At 36.8% G+C, this 20,377-nt stretch overlaps 5 protein-coding genes across 6 annotated transcripts; 2 read left to right on the forward strand and 3 right to left on the reverse strand.

The window, feature by feature from the left end:
• The first annotated feature begins 272 nt into the window (after window positions 1–272).
• Window positions 273–1,420, forward strand: LOC140811759 (uncharacterized). Its single transcript, XM_073169828.1, has 2 exons — window positions 273–446; window positions 549–1,420. Exon 2 carries the CDS (start codon window positions 551–553, stop codon window positions 1,376–1,378), a length of 828 nt encoding a protein of 275 aa, XP_073025929.1. The 5' UTR covers window positions 273–446; window positions 549–550; the 3' UTR covers window positions 1,379–1,420.
• Window positions 1,421–7,854, reverse strand: LOC140811761 (MLO-like protein 11). The gene is given in 15 exon segments (XM_073169829.1): window positions 1,421–2,031; window positions 2,104–2,164; window positions 2,251–2,318; window positions 2,497–2,532; window positions 2,638–2,808; window positions 2,967–3,007; window positions 3,287–3,336; window positions 3,753–3,838; window positions 4,370–4,444; window positions 4,728–4,822; window positions 5,644–5,704; window positions 5,984–6,096; window positions 6,320–6,559; window positions 6,655–6,712; window positions 7,009–7,854. Coding segments are annotated over 15 exon segments (1,659 nt in total). The 5' UTR covers window positions 7,135–7,854; the 3' UTR covers window positions 1,421–1,653.
• A 2,603-nt stretch (window positions 7,855–10,457) lies between these two features.
• LOC140811444 (uncharacterized) lies at window positions 10,458–12,303 on the reverse strand. Of its 2 annotated transcripts, none has more exons than XM_073169332.1 (4): window positions 12,153–12,303; window positions 11,768–11,818; window positions 11,059–11,110; window positions 10,458–10,772 (listed from the first exon to the last, which is right to left on the reverse strand). In XM_073169332.1, the coding sequence occupies exons 1-4, from the start codon at window positions 12,261–12,263 to the stop codon at window positions 10,705–10,707; spliced, it is 282 nt and encodes a 93-aa protein (XP_073025433.1). In that variant the 5' UTR covers window positions 12,264–12,303; the 3' UTR covers window positions 10,458–10,704. The 2 variants fall into 2 exon arrangements, with proteins under 2 accessions (XP_073025433.1, XP_073025432.1); XM_073169331.1 differs by having other exon boundaries at window positions 10,458–10,798.
• Window positions 12,304–13,185: 882 nt separating this feature from the next.
• Window positions 13,186–17,358, forward strand: LOC140811443 (ultraviolet-B receptor UVR8). The gene is made up of 6 exons (XM_073169330.1): window positions 13,186–14,098; window positions 14,565–14,774; window positions 15,663–15,767; window positions 16,171–16,539; window positions 16,638–16,745; window positions 16,832–17,358. Exons 1-6 carry the CDS (start codon window positions 13,760–13,762, stop codon window positions 17,165–17,167), a joined length of 1,467 nt encoding a protein of 488 aa, XP_073025431.1. The 5' UTR covers window positions 13,186–13,759; the 3' UTR covers window positions 17,168–17,358.
• A 527-nt stretch (window positions 17,359–17,885) lies between these two features.
• On the reverse strand, window positions 17,886–20,053 carry LOC140812654 (CBS domain-containing protein CBSX5-like). The gene is made up of 2 exons (XM_073170985.1): window positions 19,618–20,053; window positions 17,886–19,108 (listed from the first exon to the last, which is right to left on the reverse strand). Exons 1-2 carry the CDS (start codon window positions 19,947–19,949, stop codon window positions 18,223–18,225), a joined length of 1,218 nt encoding a protein of 405 aa, XP_073027086.1. The 5' UTR covers window positions 19,950–20,053; the 3' UTR covers window positions 17,886–18,222.
• Window positions 20,054–20,377: the final 324 nt, after the last annotated feature.

The raw sequence follows: 20,377 nt of genomic DNA on the forward strand, positions 1-20,377 counted from the left end.
TATTAGAAAAATTTTAAAAAATGATTATTATATTACACTCCAATTTAATTAATAATAAAGAAGTATACGTTCTTGAAAAAAAAATTAAAAAAAATAGTAAAGACTAGCATTTTTGTATTTTATTTGCAGTTTGCTATTCGCCTTAAATTTTAATTATTACGTAATTTACACTTTGGTATATATCCGTTCAAACTTCAAAATATTAAAATTCATCGAACTCTAATAATAAAATCTGGAGCAGAAATTTCATTTCTTTGCGTTTAAACCGGGATAACATTTGGGAAAATGGGGGTACAGAAATAGAACTCTGCAATTAATAAATTATTGTAGTACAAAATTATAACTACCACTATCCATGCAACGATCACGAGTTTTAAGTGCTTCAAGAAGTGGGAAGAGGATGGAGAGTGCTAACCCAAAAGACTGCTGAAATTTCGTACTGCTTGGTAACTAAAATGGCTTGTTTTCCAACACTATATAAAGCTCGTTGCATATGTTTTCATGTCATCGATAAGAAAAATTTAGAAATATTTCTTAAATGGCAACAGCTATGGGTTTTGCACATGTGGGATTCTTGGTTTTGTTATGCTTGAGCTTCTGCTCTGCTCGTAGGGTACTTACTGACTCTTCAGATGCTGAAAAGCCAAACATTGCACCGTCTAATTTCCAGGATACACAGAGCACCGGTGGTATTTCCAGCTTAAGTGACTCCAAGTGGCAATCTGGCGGCAGAGGTAGTCATGGTTCTGGAGGTGGGGGTGGGGGTGGAGGTGGAGGTGGAGGCAGCGGCGATTGTGGAGGGAATGAAGGTTGTGGCGGGTGTGGAAATTTTGGTGGTGGCGGTGGCTATTATGGCGGGTGTGCAAACTTTGGTTGTGATGGTGGATTTGGTGGTGGCTACAGTGGTGGCAATGGAGGTTATGGTTGTGGTTGCGGCTATGCCTGTGGTGATGGTGGAAATTATCAGGGCGGCTGCTACTATCCCCCGCCTCCAACTTGTTGCACAGTTTCTTGCCCACCAGTTTCAAATTGTTGCCCCGTCTGGTGCTCGTCAGGTTATGGACAACATAAAGTTGCTGCGCAACGTTGGGCTAACTGGCAGGCCCCACCAAAACCACAAGTCAGGTGGCATCATTCGGACAACTCGCAGGTCCCACCGAGCCCACAAGACAGTCACAATGAACACAAAACATATATCAAGAAAACTGAAAATGATGAAATTCATAGCGAGCCCAAATTGAATGCCGACGATGATTCAAAGTCCAGTCATTCAGACAAAGAGAGACAGCTCGAACAGATGACCGAACTAGATGGTAAGAATCAGGCAGAACAACCAGGCTCGGATGGCCAAATGCTGGAAGATGTTTCCAAGAACTGAGTCCATGAACTAAACTGTAAACTCTGGTCCATGAACTAAACTGTAAAACAGCCATTTTCATTTATGGTTTCGAAATAAAGTGATACAATTATATGTTGAAATAGAAGAATATAGAATTATTGAAGTCATTATATAAATATTTTACAATCTATCTTGCCTATCTGCTTGAGCTTCTCCGACTGGTATTTAACAATAAAGATGCAAAAACGCGAGCCATTCATTCATCTACACGATTACTACAATATATCTGATTCTGAATTTTCCTATCCATTACTTTATCGTGGCATTGAAGAAGACCTTGGTATCATCTCTGGCAAAATTCTTAAAGAAGACGGGGAAGAAACTGAAGCTGAGGGCCGAAAGAAAGGAGTACCAATCTGACTAGAACTCTGGTCAGTAAATGGCAAATCAATGCTAATGACAGCATGAGGTTGCAACTCGATTTCTGCACCTTTTTCGGGAGCAAATACAGGACTATCTGGCAAGTGATTATCATCTTCCTCGACTGATGCTACTGTGCTCGTGTCTGTGTGCACAGTGGAATCGTCGGTGAAATGGCCATGCCTTCTCCTTCTCCTAGCTTCCCTTCCCCATCCATGGATTGTTTCTCTAATTCTTTTTGGAATCAAGGCTGCTTTGTAGTTTGTTCCCATCTAAGAAATAAAACATACCGTCATATTTACTCAATGTTCAATTTTTCTACGATTGTTTAATATGCAGAATACCTGAGTAACAAGTGCATAGAGTGGTAAGGTGCTGTAGCTGCACAAAAACTGTCCGGAAAACCTGCCGACAGAAGCTAAACTCTGAGACTCGTGAAAGGTATAACAGAAGGTTCAATATGTTGTAACAACTTAAAAATTTATGCATACCCCACGAAGAGACGTATATAAACAAGCAAGTGGTTCTTTATGAAGCATGAATTGTATCCAAACTGCCACTGCGTTCGAAGGTACAGATATAAGAGAACTAACACTCATCTCGTTGACAAAAAAGAACAAAACATTCCACAGGCTTCTAGTGTTATAACTTTAACTTAGTTTCTTAAACGTACGGTTTCCAAGTTAATTTAAATTGTATACGAAGGAAGCAAAGCAACATAAAGGAAGAAAGAGTACCCAGAACCAAAAAAAGGAAGCCAGCTCAAACGCATTCTGCAAGTATCATAGAAGGGTTAGTATCACAATATGGATATGTATCAAGAGAATTTTGAAGAACATCAAAATTATTGTTCCATGATTACAATTTTACTGGCCAACCTGGAATAAGATAAAATGAATCAAGGACAACAACAATTCTGGCTTATTGAACCAAAACAATTCATCTCTGAGTTTGAACTTAAGACCGGAAAAACTCCCATTTATTCCTGCACTCTCCAGTGCCAGGGTTGCTATAACATGTTGCAGTTTAGCGCCCACAAGAAGAACAAGCTGCAAAACATGACAAATCATGTTATAATGATGGCAAAAGAGCAATTCCTCTCTTACTGTGCGTGGCAAGAAGGAAGAAATCACAAAATCCTCAAGAAATGAACCAAATAAAATATGAAAACTTATATAAGTTTCAACTGCCAGTTAGAGGAACTTACAGTCACAGGAATTAGTGCAATCCAGAAATAGAGATTAGACCCTGCAATTCAAAAAAGATAACTTAAGACAAATTAGCCTGTCCATCCCTTCTCATCGAATTTTAGACCACATAAAAGGAGCAAATGTAAGAATGCAAAGTGCAAGTTATCATTAAGTCATCCACCATAAGAGCATAAGCTCCGATTGTTAGCCAAAAATAAGAGCCAACATGGAAGCCTGACTGGTGAGGGAGGTGGTGATTTGGATTTGAGGTACACATTTTGAAATTGACCAAACAAAGGCGAGACAAAAAATATAGTAGCTTTTGATTCAAAATTACCTTTTATATTGAACAGCATAAACGCTACAACAAATCCCCAGAGTGGAGCGCTGTAAATAATAAACAGAAAAGAATGTCACAAGGTTCCCATAGAAAACCATACAGATCAGGAAAAACTGGATTCATGTAATGGACTGCCTACATAGATCAAGACAGCTATGCTACACGTCGTGTTTTCAAAAAATCTACCAATTTATGACCATGTTGCAACATAATGATTAGAATGGAGAAATTAATACCAGGTCACCTTCATAACAATCATTTACAGTAGACGGGTCCATGATTTACAGCACTAAAAGGGTATATGAAAGAGATCACTGGCGAACAGAACACATGGACTGCTATGTTTTTGCATTCTAACCAAATAGCAATAAAGAAATTCAGCCTTTTAGTTCTCTTTAGAAGTAAAAGAACATCAAAAAAATATAACGTAAATAATAAGCTTCTACGTGATATTCTTTCTTACCTGACACCAACAATCCGTTGAAATTCTTCTTCCATGGAGCGTATCATATAGCTGTGAAAATCATATGTTGATGGAAGGTTGTGATTCTGCCATAATTTAAAAGAATAAGAAGAAGTAAACAGAGATGTTATTAATAACTGATTCTTATAGGAAGACAGAAAATTTTGCAATTAATAAATAAATAAATTTGATCGATACATATCACCGCAAAGTTCCAGAGGAGATTAAAAAAGAAGAAAAGACATACAGCACATATTCAAATCAACCTAAGAATCATTTAGATTATCGTGGAAAATTATGTGAGCCCTTATTATATACAACTGACAAGGTGACATGAACTACTGCAAGGTTGGAAAAGATAAAACACTTGAAACAGATTATCATAGAGTATAATCTCATTCGCATAGTAAATGTCTAAAAAGTAACAAGTGAAATCAATAATTAAATTCTAGCGCAAGAAATAGCCCTAATTTATTGCTGACATTGTGGAGGTACCTTGTGAAAAATTATTCTCAAATCAAACAATGATCAAAATCTTATATTATGAGTAATTACATTTAAAAAAAATTAGGATACAGAAGTGGCCTTGTTCACCATTTGCTCTGACTTTTACATACCGCAAAGAATCCCTGGCGAAGTGAAAGGTAATCTGCACGGACCACTGACCTCCCAAACTGACGGAAGAAACAAGTCTGGACATTCAAGCCATTTTAATCTCAATCAGAACGAAGTGGTGTTAGTTTCTAATCAAGCATCCTTCTTAGCTAAATATGAACGAGTGACAAAGAGTAACAAAACCGAATGAAACCAAAAGAAAACAAAGCCATTTCACACTGCCATTTGGGATTGTTGGTCATACAGAAATGTGCAATGATGCAATTATTTAAATAGACATACCACATAAGTAGAAGAAATAATATATTTACGAACATAAACTAAAGAAGAGCAGCAGCAGCAGCAGACAAGTGCACCTACCACCCAAACAAGGAATCTATTCCTGTCCATAGGATTTGATGTATGGACTCTGACGAAGGTTGATTGCCTACGCATTGTCAGGGCCGTCGTGATTTCTGCAAAGAAGAAATTGACGCAGATCAGTCTTAACTTCTTCCAAATTTCTAATTAATAGAACATAACTTCACTCTTTGATCCTATATTCTACTGTTGACACTTGATCCTCACTATACCGAGGTAATAACTAGTGCTAAGAGAGAGTGACAAATGCATATGAAGAATATTAGAAGTCATTTACTTAAACACGTTTTATTAGCCGCATTTTCCCTTACAAAGCATATTGAAATTGACTGTCACATTGTGCGCGAAAGAATACAGTCAGGCATCATCCGAGTAATGCACGTTGCCTCCCACTTACAACTTGGAGATATATTCACCAAGGCCCTTCTTCCTTCAAAGCTTCGAGAACTGATGGTCAAGATGGGAATTGAAAACATTCACTCCCCATCTTGAGGGGGAATATTAGAAGTCATTTACTTAAACACGTTTTATTAGTCGCATTTTCCCTTCTTTACTGTTGGTATAAATAGGTTGACTTGTAGCTGTTGAATCTCAGATTTTTTATTACAGAAACATAGCTTTGCTGTATCGAGAATCTCTCGTTCATTCATCAATGGAGTTTTGCCTCATATTATGTCTTGTTTTTTTTTCTAATAAAGAAATTCATTGTGTCATCTCAGCTATTAGCAGAATTTTAGTCATGAATAATGTAGGAATTTTCGAAATTTTTCATACCCATTAATAGCTAGTGTATGCTGATAAAGGGGTAGTCCTTTCACCTTGCAAAGATATCCTCAATTCGTTTAAGATATAGTGATCAAAATGGGAAAGGAAGCAACGAATATGTCCGAGGACTAAAAAAAGTGCTCTAGATTACCGCTTAATGTATTATATCTGTCCATGTGAGCCTCATTCTCCCATGTTCTCCAGCTGTGAATCTGGCATGAATAATGAGCACCTACATGTTAGAACCTATGAAGAGACAAAAAATTAAAGCCAAAGGTAGTAAAATCAGAAACTTGAACTCTTATGTGATTCTAAACTGAACATAATAATTACCTATCAGGGCCCTGACAATTCCAAAAGTTGAGATGATAGAATAAATTGAAAGATAAATGAGGAAGATAGCATGTTTCAGTTAAAACAAGACTAGATTGGCTGCCTTAAACAACTATGAGTCGTATGTAGATGAGTAATCTGAAAATTCGATATACTACCTTTACAATTGCCAGCAACATAGTCAAGCAGCTGTAAGATATATGTGTAACTGCCATAACAAAGATGAATCGGTGGAGTTGCTCAAGACCTTCATACGAAACAAATGGCTCGTAATTCTGTAAGACAAGTCAAACCCAATAAACTTAGGTTTTTCTGAAATGCGGCAAGTATATCACATATGAACTCGGAAAGGAAAACAAAGGAGCATATGACTAAATTGTTGGATCACTAGATAAGAAAAGCTCTACTTTGCAAGAACCAATATATAAGGACCATATAATTGTGATGATAAACAAAGAAACATAGTTGATTTATCCACTTTGGGAGTCTCAGATGACCAAAGAAACACAATTGCTTCTCTAGAACTGACTTGCCTCTCGGCAGGTGTTCCTAGTTAAGACCGGTCATCAGAAGTCTTCCCTCCTTTAAGCCATTATCCACCCTTTCCTCGCCGACTTCATGCCTGGTGCAGGGGGCGAATGCGCCATCATAGAACTTTGATGGTATGCATATATTAGATATAATGCTTGAAGTTGCTGTTAGTAGGAGAGATATGAATCCAAGAAGCATCAACTCTGTAGGCAGGTTTCAAAACAAGCTCGGAGTTAGAAGCCAGGAAAAAGTTTGGAACAGCATTTAGTTTCAAAATACACGCAAAATTTGACATCACCTTCCTTCATTTTCTCCACAGCAGCAAGCAAAGGTTTCCTATCAGTTTTCTTCAACCACTGAAATCACAGAAAAAAACGAAAGCTGACAAATTTAGTTCAAAGCCACTTAATTTTGACCAAAGTTATCAAACTATTACATCCTAAAAAGGCAATTTAATGAAAACCTGCGTAGAAAATTGTTCCTAATCAGCTACTCCTGAAATCTAAAAGCATTTTCTGAAAAACAACTCGATAAGTTCGTCTGAGTTTCATCCTAACATAAAAACTCAAATTTGAAACAGGTGCTTCAAAGAGATTTTTTGAAACAAGTACGAATTTGGTGGATTCAAAGAGAAGAGATGAATGCAACTCACATTACCCAGCCAATGAATCGAGCGCTCTACAAGCAGTGAAACAGCGACAAATATGGTCAATACAGTAGCAACAGACCAAGTCGGAGTCAAGGCGAGTGACCTCAGCTCCGCGTTATTTTCGGACATTGCTAATGGTTTGGATCCAGACAATCTAAGTAACCGAACTTCAAGCTCTAAAGCTTCAAAGAACTCTCGCAATCAATTCCTTCCACGAGATTATCACAACCCGTCTGACGCAAAAGCTAAAAATCAGCACTCTGCCGCGTAACTACAATGAGAACCCGCGTAGCATCCATTGCCACATAAAGGATTCCATGAACACCAAAAGGGTTTAAAAAGTGTAAGTCGGTCTAGTTCTCCTTGTCCCCTGCCCCCTCTAGTAGGTTTGTTTGTTTGTTTGTTTGTTTGTTTTAGGAATAAATAACGTCCTGCTGTTGCCAAGAACTGACTTCCAAGATTACACCTTTTCAGATCCGAAAAATTATAAAGTCTCAACTGCACTTCCAAATAGAACGTTGCAAGAGAATGGGTGTGCTCTGGGTTGAACTTCAAGAATGGTCAATAACAAACACCAAGAAAGATTTGTTCTTGCCAGCAAATAATCAATGAATTTCAGCTCTCCAAGTGAAATGAGAAACCCATTTATTATTCTTCTCCCTTTCGAGTTTCGACACAGGATTGGAGAAGAAAAAGATATGAACTTTCCTCCACGTAGTGTTTTTGTAGCTCATAAAAAGCAGCAAATCTCCGATCTCTGTCGTCTCGGTACAATGAGCTGGAACAGGTGCATTTATTATTTTATTTATAATTGTCCATGATTAATCTAATTTCCCCTCCCGTCCATTAAATAACACGGATTGAACCTCCACCGGCAGAGGTTTCTGTCACCTTTCCCACCAATTGGGAGTGCCACAATAAAGGTGGCTGGACCTACTATTTCCATTTACGTTGAATAGACTGTTTACATATTTAGCTTTTTTATTTATTCAGCTTTTTTTTAAAAAAAATTAAATACATTGTTAAGTATTTAAAATTATAGAATACTTTAGAAAACATACAAAGTTAATTAAAAGTAATGACCGTGAGATGTATAAGATGATGAGAACAAATATATTTTTGAAATGCAGAAAATTAAATGGTAATCTTTTATGCTAATTCCAAAATATTGGTTTTACTTTTTGGGACGAAAATAAATTGGGAGAAAAGAGAACAGGGTAAAGTTTACTTTCCTTTCCTTTCCCTTTTCCACCTAATTTCGGCGTTCATGGGGGAATAAAGATATGGTCACTTGTAATTTTTGAATGGAACTAAAATCACACATTAGAAATATACGAGGTTGGGTATAAAGTTTTTTTGGTAAAATCCAAAAACAACCAATTTCATGTGGACTTAGGTCCAAAGTGAATATAATCAGTATTATGGCAATAGTGTTTCATACAAACATATTGTTTATATTATTATATAAAATCCAAAAACATTTCATGTGGACTTAGGTCCAAAGTGAATAATTCATATTACTAGTATATGTGATTTTCGATTACCCAACATTATATATATATATATATATATATATATGGAATGAAAAAATTCTTTTTTGATTGTTGACAATCATGTTCTATGCACTGAAATGTTTCTCCCAATTGATGTGATGAAAGTCCAATATGTTGCGTACTTGAAAAAAATTTATATTTTATTTTAGTTGTCCTCCAACGATATGTTCCTGAACAATTGAGCATCTAAGAAGAGTGATTCAATCAAGGATGAATTCACACACACTAGAAGTTATATCGGTCTATTTTTTCAGTCTATTGAAAAAAAAATAAAATAATATACTATAAAGCCTTCTATGATTTTTTAAATATGGAAAAATGTTTGGAAATTTTCTTGATAAATGTAGATCAAACCATATTTTATCATGTTTTTAAAAAATTAATATATCACATATTAATATCATATCAAGACGGGGTTAAGAAGTTGAGTGGGTCTCATGTGAGACCGTCTCACGGATCATAATCCGTGAGACGAGTAAACCCTACTCATATTCGCAATAAAAAATGATAATCTTAGCATAAAAAGTAATTTTGCCTAAGAAGTTTTATCAAAAATCTCGTGAGACCGTCTCACACAAGTTTTTGCCTAAGAAGTTTTATCAAAAATCTCGTTAACCAATAAAATCGAACCTGAAGTTTCGCCATCTTCAAAATTTTGACCAAAACGATGATTAAGAAAGAAAAAGAGTGGTGACAAATTTATAAGATTTTACCTGTAAAAAAAAGAAAAGAAAATGTGGTGACAAATTTAATGAAAAATCGCACCGACCATATCACATGACTAGAAATAATTAGTTTTTTTTTTAGTTATTTATCATATAATGTTATATTTACATAAAATAATTAGTAAACAAAACCTAATGTCATTAGATTTGTAAACATATTTTATATTTAGTACAATTTTGATACAAGTTTATTCTATTTTCAAAATGGAAGATTCCACGTCTCACCCCGAGACTATCGAGAATTTCTCCATACAACAATGTTGTGATTCCAAAAAAAAAATATTTAGATCAGAATTGATTATTTAACTTGAAAGAAAAACGTAGTTAGCTCAAAAGTGTCCCTTTACTTTCTTCAACAAGCAAAAAAGACATGAAATTTGTATAATAAAAAAATCACATTGTGATCCGGATAGGTGAGTTAATTCTTTGATTGGCAAAAGGGATTTAGAAAAAGAAATCGAATCTAATTCTGATTTTATATTATTTTACTAAGATCTTCCAATTCCCGGAACCACCCGATAATGTTATGATGTGAGTGAATTGATTAGTGGCATGTTGTTGAAATTAAGGCTTCATTTACCCGCAAAATCAAAGCCCAACCAACGCTGGATTCAATGCACATGGCTACACTAGCTAATAATTTGCATATGTTTAGGCGGCTACCAAGCACTAAAAGTCTATCCCCAGTGGCTCAGGGTATTAATTAATCCCACATGTCCTTTGGATAACCGAGAAAGGATATCCCACATGGTAAGAAATCATCCGGTGGGATGTTCACCGGAGAGACCCGATATTATTTGGTATTTTGTTATTTAAATCCACTGATATTTTTTAAAAATTGACTTTCTAATGTGTATTTCAAATATATTTGAAGATGTTATTTTTCAAAAAAAAAAAATTGACCAGATCTATTTTCTCAAACATCCCCATATTATATATCATTGTGTAATCCTCCAAAATGTGTACACACCGGGTGTGATATAGAATTCATACGGATAACCAAACGATAAATGGGTGAAATGTCATAAGAATGTACAAGAACAAAAACGTAATAAGCATGCCTAGAATATTATTTTGCCTACAACTTATATAGTTAGGTAGTTTTGGTTTAATTTTTGTGTTTCTGCGTGTAAATATGTTTTGAAAGTCCATTTTTTGAATTTGCCACATGATCTTAAACACTAAACTTTAGAAAATATTGGATATCGGTTAAAGAGAAAGTTACCAATATGTACATCCCTTAAATTTTAAGGTGAAAAATGACCAATATCATGTCTTCAAATAAATTATAAAGGTACAATTGATGTTTAATACATCAAGAAAGAGTGTTTGCATCCACATCTTCTCCATTTTCATCGTCAGCATCCAAAAATAATCTGAACTTAAGAACCTTATGAAGACTTGCCAATGGATTGACTTGCTTAGCTGGGGTTTGCTTGGGGTCCATTAAGCATCTGCTGGACAAAAGGTTTGTTTCGGATGGCCCCGCCTGTTCATGAGCAATAGGTGCCACTTCTGCATAAACAAAATGCTTATGGCAAAGTAAATGATAAAGTTTCACTACCCAACTTATGAGTCTTTAAGACTAATATCACCGCCTATTCATGAGCAATAGGTGCCATTTCTGCATAAACTAAATGCTTATGGCAAAGTAAATGATAAAGTTTCACTAACCAACTTATGAGTCTTTAAGACTGACATCAGAAATGATACGAAAGACAACTGCTCCACTACATGAACCAATCAAAACTCAAAGAAAAGTAAATGTGACTCACCACTTTCATCGAAGATGATGCAGGTTCCTATTGTTTCTTCATATTCTCCAATCTGGAACTCAAACAAAAACGAATTAAGTTTAAGAAGCAGATGTAACATTCAATTAGTCTAATTGTGGTAGGTTCCAGATAATTTTAAATAATGTGCATGCCCCCGTTATGTTTTATGATGCAGTTAGCTTGATTCATAGCAGCTTGCTACAGCCTAGTAAATTGTATAAATCTGAATCAAAGAGACATATATCAGGAAGTGGATTGACAAAAAAGATGGTATCATCCACTAAGGTAATCATCTAATACCAGTAAATTCGAGTATGAACGGGTCACTAAGATAATGAAACCTTCCAGCTTAAATCATGGTAAAAGGTAGCAACAGGTTCCAGAATGCTTATAGCTTACATAACATAACCTCTTAACCAATATCATTCTGTCAAACAAACTTTTGAAAATAGTTGCAGAAAATTTAAAACATACAAAAGTTAGCTCATTAAGATATATTTCTGAAATGGCAATGCATCAAGAATACTTGTCCTTTGAAGGCAAGCTTTTAGAATTAGTTACATTTCACAATTTTTTTCCTAACAAAATAAGCATAACGAAATTAACACTAAAACTCACTCATGAAAAGGATAAAATCAAACGAGAAAGAGGCACTTTATTTTGAAGCCCAATACCGCAACATACATTTTCTTAAGTCTTTCTCACTTACCAACTTAATTTTGTTATCGATTATCAGAATAGGGTTGAGCGTATCCAGACCCTGCATTATTTGGTCAACAATAAAATTATGAATAGTATGAAATTAAGAGCAAAACAAAATAAATAAAGAAAGAAAGTAAGTGCAATAATCATACTATTATTCATGAACTAGATGTGCATAACATAAGGTCGGAGTAACGAACAAAAACACAAACCTTAACAAAACATATGCTAAATGAAAGATTGAGTGTTTGCCTAAAATATTACAATTCCACTTTAGATTTCAATAAGAAAAGAACAAATTAGAATAGGCTGCTGCATAAAACTTCAAGCACTAAACTAGCAGAACAGAAGATATGAATTAAACACAATTGATTGAAAGGTAGCGATCGTACAGAAAGAACATATGAGGCATCCTGTGGAATATCAATATCGGCTGAAACGCTATCCAAGTCAAGCAGTACATACTCTTCTTCCTCTTCTATTTCTTCTCTATCTTGGCCCATGGATTATTTCATGGCACAAATTGCAAAACACTGTGACAATATGTAAAGCAGCCCCGAAACTTCATAATCTTTCTTACAACTTAACGAAATTAAATGTTAAGAGTTTAATTTATTTGAACCGTTTCAAAAACTCCAACTTCAAATAAAATACAAAAGCTTGATACATCAAATCAAAACTAGGTCCTCCCATTATCCCCCAATTCCATCTATTTCTTAGGCTATTTAAAGATTACAAAAAAAAATTGCATACATAAGCAACAGAAATCCTACAGAATTGGCATCTCGCATGAGTGTATTACACAATATTTCTAGTATTTTCTTCAAGATTTATCCCATTGAGTGCCAATTCTTTAACTTTCAGAGTAACACAATAAGAATATCGGTTGTTGTATGCAGCTTGCATTCACCGGATGAAAACTCAAAATTCGATTATAAAAACACCTACTTTTTTACGAGCTTAATCAGACGAAAAGGAAAAAGAACACAAGATTTGAAACTTACTTCCCCACTTTTTAGCTAGTCAGCGACACTACAATCCTCTTGAAAGGGGAGGAAATATAAACTACCCAGTTAAATGGGTCTGGGCCGAAGTCAATAGAATTCATCTTGACCTATTGGGCTGAAAAATTTGTTAATATTTTTAAAGAGTTTCATGTCTTTTAAATTCTGTACAAGACAATTAGCTCAATTTTTCAGGTGGTTGTGTCTGAAGTTAATTAAAAAATAGGGTCTCTTTACCATTAAAAAAAAAAAAAAAATAGGATCTCTTGCCCCAATAGGTAGATTATTTTATTGGAGGAGGGTTCTGAAAATGGGCTTACTCAAATTTTTTTCTAATTATTTAAAAAAAAAAAATTGATCCAGCCTTATTCTTTGGGTTGGAGTATTTTTTAAAGCTGGGAAAAGTAATGTTACAAATGAAAGTCGTTCCAAACTTGAGAGACTAAGCCATCTTCAAGCAAAAATAATTCTTGAATTGATTTTAGAATCCTGTTGGTTTTACCCAATTAGTGTTCATTATAATCTACACTGCCATATTTCATGCAAAGTGTGACGTATGGCGGCTCTACCCGTTGGGTTACTTAGTGATTAAGGAGTCATTTCCCATTTTCCGTATGTTCCATGTTCCTCGATTTTTCGATTAATCATCCACTTTGGCTTTCCATTTTTTTCCCGGTTCAGTTCGGGGTAAATCTTCAATTTTATCTTTCTGGTTTCGATTTTGATTCCAATCTATTGTTCTTTGTTGGTGATAAGCTCCGGTTATTTCATCTGATGATTTACTCTAATTCAAACTACAAACCATCGTTGATTTACTCATCTAAACCCCAATTTCTATACTCAATTTCATCCAACTTCTATCACTTATATAGCTTCTTCGTTAATTGTTTGTACTGTCTCCGCTTCCGGTTAAAATTTTGATGTCCCTGCTACTTTTTTGAATAATCTTTCAAAAACCTGTTGATTTCGTGTTTGGTTTTCATTTTTTGGCCAAAATGGGGGATCAGATGAAATCGATTTCAATGGATGACTTGCCAGTCCACTTGATTCTCGAAATATTGGCATCTGGTCGGTTAAGCGCGGCAGATTTAGTGTGTTTGGAGCTGACGTCCCGGACATTTTGCTCATGTCACGGACTATTTCCTCAAAAGTTTCGATCTTTAGTGGATTTTGCTGCCTTCAGGCTTTGTGAGTTAAACCCCATGTATGTTTCAATGCGGGATAGAGCTCGGGATGAGTTGTTTAATCGATGTGGCGGGAATTGGAAGCTAACTTTGAGGTTCTTGCAGTCCGTGGAACAGTCTACTGACATGGTTCAGACGTCCGCAGGCAAGGTACCTTTTTCTTGACTCCCGAATTATCTCGAGGCATTGCCCTTTCAGAACTCTTGGAGTTGATGATTCAGTGATTGTGGTAATTCAGTAGTTTCTCTACCACACCATCGGTTCTTGCTGCTAATGTTTTATTGAATATTGAAGGGTTGAAAATAGAAATTGGAAGCGGAAATAGAATGTATTTTCTTTCCCTTTACTTTTTGCATACACTTTGCTTTAGTATACGGACACTGGTCATTACAAAAATTTCAGCTAGAATGTTTACAAAAACTGCTCGATTCACCTTGCGTGCTTAAACTATTTGAGCTTTAACGTCCATTTTATATGTGAGAGATATTTGAAAGTTATCCTGTTCGAAGTACTTCATTCTCCTTCTATTTTTCATGTCCACGTTGAAATGGGACTGGCCTTTTAGTACGTCTGCTATCACTTTGTTTGTGTTGTGCTAATTCAAAGTTCTCAGCAGACGCAGATCAAGAGCGGAAGATATCACACTTTACTTATCAACGACTTGGGTGTATACTCTTGTGGTTCCAGTTTATGTGGTGTCCTTGGTCATGGTTCAGAAACAAAACAATGTGTAGCCTTTAGGCAAATAAGTTTCCCATGCCCGGCTCAAGTGATTCAAGTCTCAGCCTCCCACAATCACGCAGCCTTTGTTACACAGTCTGGAGAGGTTTGTCATGAACTCATCTCCTCCTGCTGACCAATCATGTTTCTGCTTCTTTATGTGCGATCATGTTGTCATAATTTTTAGATGATTACATGATAATAATACCCTTGAAATCAAGGTCATTTGGTGGCTGCTAATGATTTCGTTATACTTCCTTTTTGTGTTAATCATAGAACCTTTTTTCCCTATTACATAGTTCCAGGAGAAAAAATGATTTACTCACATTTTTATTCAAAATAAATTTCACTTCCTATTGACACTTTTTGTGCTTGCCAGCATTTAGTAAGTGAGCTTGTTTTTTAATGACGGCTGTGGTTCAAGTTGGTTGTGTGTGCTCACGTGAATGTGAATCCCTTCATTTTTCTTGTGGTCGTATGAATGTATGTGAAATGTCGTTTTTTCTATTTTTAATTGGTCACACTCATTCTTTGATTTAGTTTCGACGGTTCTGACATGTACCTATAGGTGCTGGCAGCAGTGTAAACAAGTAACGGTTGTGGAGTTTCGACTCACAAATTTGAATTCATGATTGCGTCAATAAACTGGTTGATCAGATCTTTATGTCTAAAATTAATAATTATGTTTTTATATATTAATTTACAGAAAAGATTAATTTTCATTTTATACTTTAAAAAATTGCAAATATTTAAAATCATAATTTTGAGTTTGCGGGTGCGTTCACAAGCTTACAAATAGCTGAAATGAAGCTTGAGCTTGATTTGAGAAATCTTAAGCTCAAGTTGTGTCAACTTGACTCATAGGACACCTCCAGTTGGCATTCTTCTTATAAGATTTTAAAGACATTCACATAATAGAACAAGTCCACACGTTAATGCACCATTTTTGTGGCATAATTTGTGTTTAATCTAGATTTCTGGTTGGCTACTGCAGGTTTTCACATGTGGGGATAATTCATCGTTTTGTTGTGGCCATAGGGACCGCTCCATATTCAGGCCAAGGCTTGTTGAAGCATTAAAGGGCATTCCTTGCAAGCAGGTACACAATTTTACTAATTCCTTTGTTTGCGGCCTTGTAAATATTTTCCTAGTTTGAGCAGTTTTGAATGAACCGAGTTCTATTTAGCCATCATCTCCCTTCTGTACTTTCCATATTTTCAAAAATTAAACTTCTTCAAGGATGCATTATGGCCGGTAAGACCTTGATGTTTTACTCAATTGCTTGGTTCGCCCATTCCAAAGACCGCAGCGCAGAAGAGGCGACTTACTTTTTGGGGCGAGCAGGGAGAATCTCCACTATTGATTTAATCCCCTGTGCACCCTTTGTGCTAACAAGATGCTTGTGACTGGATGATAAAGATGCTCGTGAAATACCAAATTTCTGCTATTATCTTTTCTTATTTTTTACGCATCTCCCGTAATTGTAAAATGAATATTTATAGGTGGCTACTGGGCTCAGCTTCACTATGTTTCTTACAAGACATGGCCACGTATATACATGTGGAATCAATAATCATGGTCAACTCGGTCACGGCGATACACAGGATACACCTTCCCCCCGAAAGATTGAACTCCTTCAGTGTGTCGCCTCTATAATTTATATTTCTGCTGGTCCGAGTTATTCTCTCGCCATAACTGATGACGGAACACTTTTCTCTTTTGGATCTGGTACAAATTTCTGCCTTGGTCATGGAGAGCAGCACAATGAGCTTCAACCTCGTGCAGTCCAGTCATTCAAGAGGAAGAACATACACATTGTTCGCGTGTCAGCTGGTGATGAGCATGTGGTGGCTCTTGATTCAAATGGATTCGTATGACCCTACACTAGTTGGAAGAAATATACCTTTAGAATTCAGCATATTTCACACAGATTAAGATGATAATGTCATATGCTAATTGGTGGTTACAGGTACATACTTGGGGCAAAGGTTATTGTGGCGCACTTGGACATGGGGATGAGATTGATAAGACAACTCCGCAACTCCTTAACAGCCTCAAAAGCCGCCTTGCCGTGCAGGTCTGCTAAAAAACTGTTACCGTTTTTCGAAGGACTGGAAAAATATGGAATAGTTTTTTTTATCGCCACTTTCCTATGTTTTCCAGGTATGTGCTGGTAAGAGGAAAACTTTTGTTCTTGTGGACGATGGAGCTGTCTATGGCTTTGGTTGGACTGGTTTCGGAAGCCTCGGCTTTCCAGACATGGGCGTTTCTGAAAAAGTATTGAGGCCTCGAGTTCTGGACAGCTTGAGACAGCACCATGTCCTACAAGTTAGCACAGGTTTGTACCACACCGTTGTAATCACTAGTCAAGGACAGGCTTTAGGATTCGGAGATAATGAAAGAGCGCAGCTTGGGCATGACACCATCAGAGGATGCCTTGAACCAACTGAAATCTTTCTTGACAAAACAACTAACAGTACACATGAAGGAACCGGATGATGATTGTAGACTTTGTTTTACGAAATCTGTATCTGTACGTGTCTGTTTTCTCAGATTTTTAAAATGTTTCATTTGTTTAGTGAAGTATCAGGTTTGCTTTGCCCGTGTAATGACACCATGTAATTGACGTAGTGTGCATTGTTTATTTGGTGGTCTTGAATAATTGTAGAGCCATGGGTCATTGAGGTCAAGGACTAGCATCTTGTGGAAGCCATAATCTCAAATGTATTAGCATATTCTGACCAAGTGAGGTTTTTCCAATTTGAAATTTGACGATGCAGAGGTTAAAGTTCAAGAATTAAAGATCGCAATAATGGTTGATTTTTTATTTTTTTTATTTATATGGTATTGCATGCCTTTTCTTGTTCAATACGTTTAAACAAATGACATGTAAAGCCTGGCTCAACAGAGAGTGCAAAAGTCAGGATAAAACACTGTAAATCTCATCTAATATTTAATAGTTCTTACAAACGGCTGTTACAACGTCTATGTTGCCGTCTGATATTGGCAAAATGAACACGACACGAGGTGTATATGGGCACCAGTAAGATGGGATAATGAATCCATGAATTTGGTCTACTGGGGTAGGCTTATTATATTTTGGAGGGCGACTGCTCGATCATTTGTATGCATAATATTTTACGAGACAAGGCGACAATACTAAAAATATTATTTTGAGTCAGAAATTAATAATAATTCTATTAACAAAAGCAGATCATCCAAGCAAACGAAAGTTTAACATTTATGAATACCAAACATAAAGATAATCAAATCTGTCAAAGCATGATTTGTTCCATAACCGCGACAACAATTTCGAATAGCTACAACTTTTTATCTTAAAAAATAATTTAAAACAAAGACAAATACCGACTCAAACTACCATCCGGGTTCAAAACCTGTAGAACTCAGGTCCAACTCAAGACACACTACACAAAACTGAAAATCAAGAGCTCATATTCACAATATGCGCCTCCCGATCAGCCCCAATCCCACACCACATATTATATTCATATCATAGTTTAGGGGTGAAACTGAAACTAAATTTGGATCTCTGGTCATATCGTAGAATCAAAATTCTGGCGAAAGATCTTCAACATGTTGGCGAATGTCACAATCCCAACAACGCTACAGTCATCTTCAATCACCCAGACGTAATTCACCCGATGTGCGATAGCCTGGATCATCACTGCAACCAAAGAACTTCCTGGATGACACACGATCGCCTCAGCCCGTCTTACCATCCGAGCTGAATAGCTGCTAGACCTGCGGGCTGAATAGCTGCTAGACCTGCTATACCGGCACGACCTCGACAATGTCGTGGTGGGGGAGTGTAGTTCCTCATCGGATGAAGATGAACTAAAGGAATGAACACTATCAGAATCAGTCATGATTTCTTCGAGCATGGCCTCGAGTTTTCTCTCCTTCAACCTCGCCTGCACAACCCTCAGGACTTCCTCCGGTGGGCCGCCACAGTCGATATATGACATGAGTTCACCGGCCGAGAGGGTTGTAATTGCTGCCGCCACAGTCTCATCACAGCTGGTAAGGGTGAAGGGCGATAATTCGCCAATCAAGATCCCATCATCGTCGAGTACTGCCACCGAGGTTTGTTCAAGCAAGGATTGGGAAATGGCCCCCATTGCCGATGAGGCAGGGGAATGGTAGTTTACGGCCAAGAATTCGTGGGTTATAATACCGAGGGTGTCGATGGAAAGGGTGGGAATGGGAGAGAATAGGCCAATTGAACTGAGGAGGAACCGGATCACGTCTTCTTGTGTTAACCAGCAGAATTCTTGGCCGTTGTGACTTGTTGCACAGATTGCTAATGGTGATAATTTCTGGAGCTGCTTTCTCTTCGACGAATAGGTTGTGGCGTTGCTCTCTATAGGGACAACAAGATTCTGAGCACCTTGGAGGATGAGATCGATGGTATCAAGTAAACTGCAAAAATAATAGCAAAAAACATTTCAATTACCTGGATAATTTGAACAAAAACACTGGGATCGTCTATCAATTTGGAAAACTATAGCGTGTATGTGACAAAAACAGGTTAGAAACAGAGCAAATGCATCAAGACTACTATTTTCTCCATTAAAGCTTCACTCTTGCCACCTACCGAACCCATAACAGCAAAACCCATTAGGTGAAACTGGATCTATTCACAAAAACACGCGCAGATTATCATTGTCGATGAAGGGGTCAATTTTGGTAGCTTCCCCACGCAAAAAGCTTTAGCAAAAAAGATCATTGTCTCGGAACGTATAATGAAGGGGTCGATTTTGGTAGCTTCCCCACGCAAAAAGCTTTAGCAAAAAAGCCACAGAATTTAAGAAAACAACATTCCATAACGGAATCCACCCCCGACAAATTACTCGGATGCCCATAAATTTAGCAGGTAAAAAAACATGAGAGAGAGACATAGATGTCATTATTAGACATAAATAAATTACCTGGAAGAAGGTTCCACGTGCTTCACCGAACCCTGATCTTTTGACAGCAAGACGGACACCGGAGATTTCAAAGCCAAACCCGGCGAACACATATTATCTTCCTTACAAAGATAGCATACTATATCCACCATGCACACTTTCCCCACACAAACGCACTCCAGATTTCTCTTATTCGAACGGTGGTCGCAACTCCAGACGCTTATGAAGTTGTCCCCCGAAGTCTTTAAGACGGTGAGCGCGTCGGAGACGGTAGCACCAGCGGAGAGGGAGCGGAGCGGCGGCTTTCCAAGGCACAGATCAACCACCTCATAACCCAACAAACGAACTGCCATGCAAGACCAAATAAATCGGAGACAAGAAAATATCTCCGCAGGTTTCAATATTCAACAGATAACCAGAGACGGTGAGTAGTAGGAAGCAGGCAGGGAAGAGAAATAAGATAGACTCGCATATTTATACACCTAATTAAAGTAAAGCACTGTATCGTAGTATTTTGTTTGCATCCACACTCTTCCGTCCAATGTACAATTAATTACTAAACTACAGGATTTAATACTGTTAACGTTTGACCCGTTCATTTTATTATTATCATTTACTATTACTAAATGTATAATATAATACTTAATTCGATTTAGTTAATGTAAGATATTTAATTTAACAATAAAAACATATAACATGCTGAAATTTTAAAGACCAAATTACCTCGAAAGTCAAAACATCGAAGAAAATGTGTAGTCTGAATCTCTGATGCAAGAGACTG

This window comes from Primulina eburnea, chromosome 14, assembly GCF_022965805.1.
Source record: "Primulina eburnea isolate SZY01 chromosome 14, ASM2296580v1, whole genome shotgun sequence".
NCBI lineage: Eukaryota > Viridiplantae > Streptophyta > Magnoliopsida > Lamiales > Gesneriaceae > Primulina > Primulina eburnea.

What these genes read in the sequence shown, in the direction of transcription:
- LOC140811759 (XM_073169828.1), top strand. Translation starts at nt 551, where the DNA reads ATGGGTTTTGCACATGTGGGATTCTTGGTTTTGTTATGCTTGAGCTTC.
- LOC140811444 (XM_073169331.1), bottom strand. Translation starts at nt 12,263, where the DNA reads ATGGGCCAAGATAGAGAAGAAATAGAAGAGGAAGAAGAGTATGTACTG. An exon ending in ATGCCTCATATGTTCTTTCT is followed by an intron (nt 11,819 to 12,152) that starts GTACGATCGCTA and finishes CAAATAATGCAG; the next exon opens with GGTCTGGATACGCTCAACCC. An exon ending in CATCATCTTCGATGAAAGTG is followed by an intron (nt 10,799 to 11,058) that starts GTGAGTCACATT and finishes TTGTTTATGCAG; the next exon opens with AAGTGGCACCTATTGCTCAT.
- LOC140811443 (XM_073169330.1), top strand. Translation starts at nt 13,760, where the DNA reads ATGGGGGATCAGATGAAATCGATTTCAATGGATGACTTGCCAGTCCAC. An exon ending in TTCAGACGTCCGCAGGCAAG is followed by an intron (nt 14,099 to 14,564) that starts GTACCTTTTTCT and finishes AGTTCTCAGCAG; the next exon opens with ACGCAGATCAAGAGCGGAAG. An exon ending in AGGGCATTCCTTGCAAGCAG is followed by an intron (nt 15,768 to 16,170) that starts GTACACAATTTT and finishes GAATATTTATAG; the next exon opens with GTGGCTACTGGGCTCAGCTT.
- LOC140812654 (XM_073170985.1), bottom strand. Translation starts at nt 19,949, where the DNA reads ATGGCAGTTCGTTTGTTGGGTTATGAGGTGGTTGATCTGTGCCTTGGA. An exon ending in CACGTGGAACCTTCTTCCAG is followed by an intron (nt 19,109 to 19,617) that starts GTAATTTATTTA and finishes TTATTTTTGCAG; the next exon opens with TTTACTTGATACCATCGATC.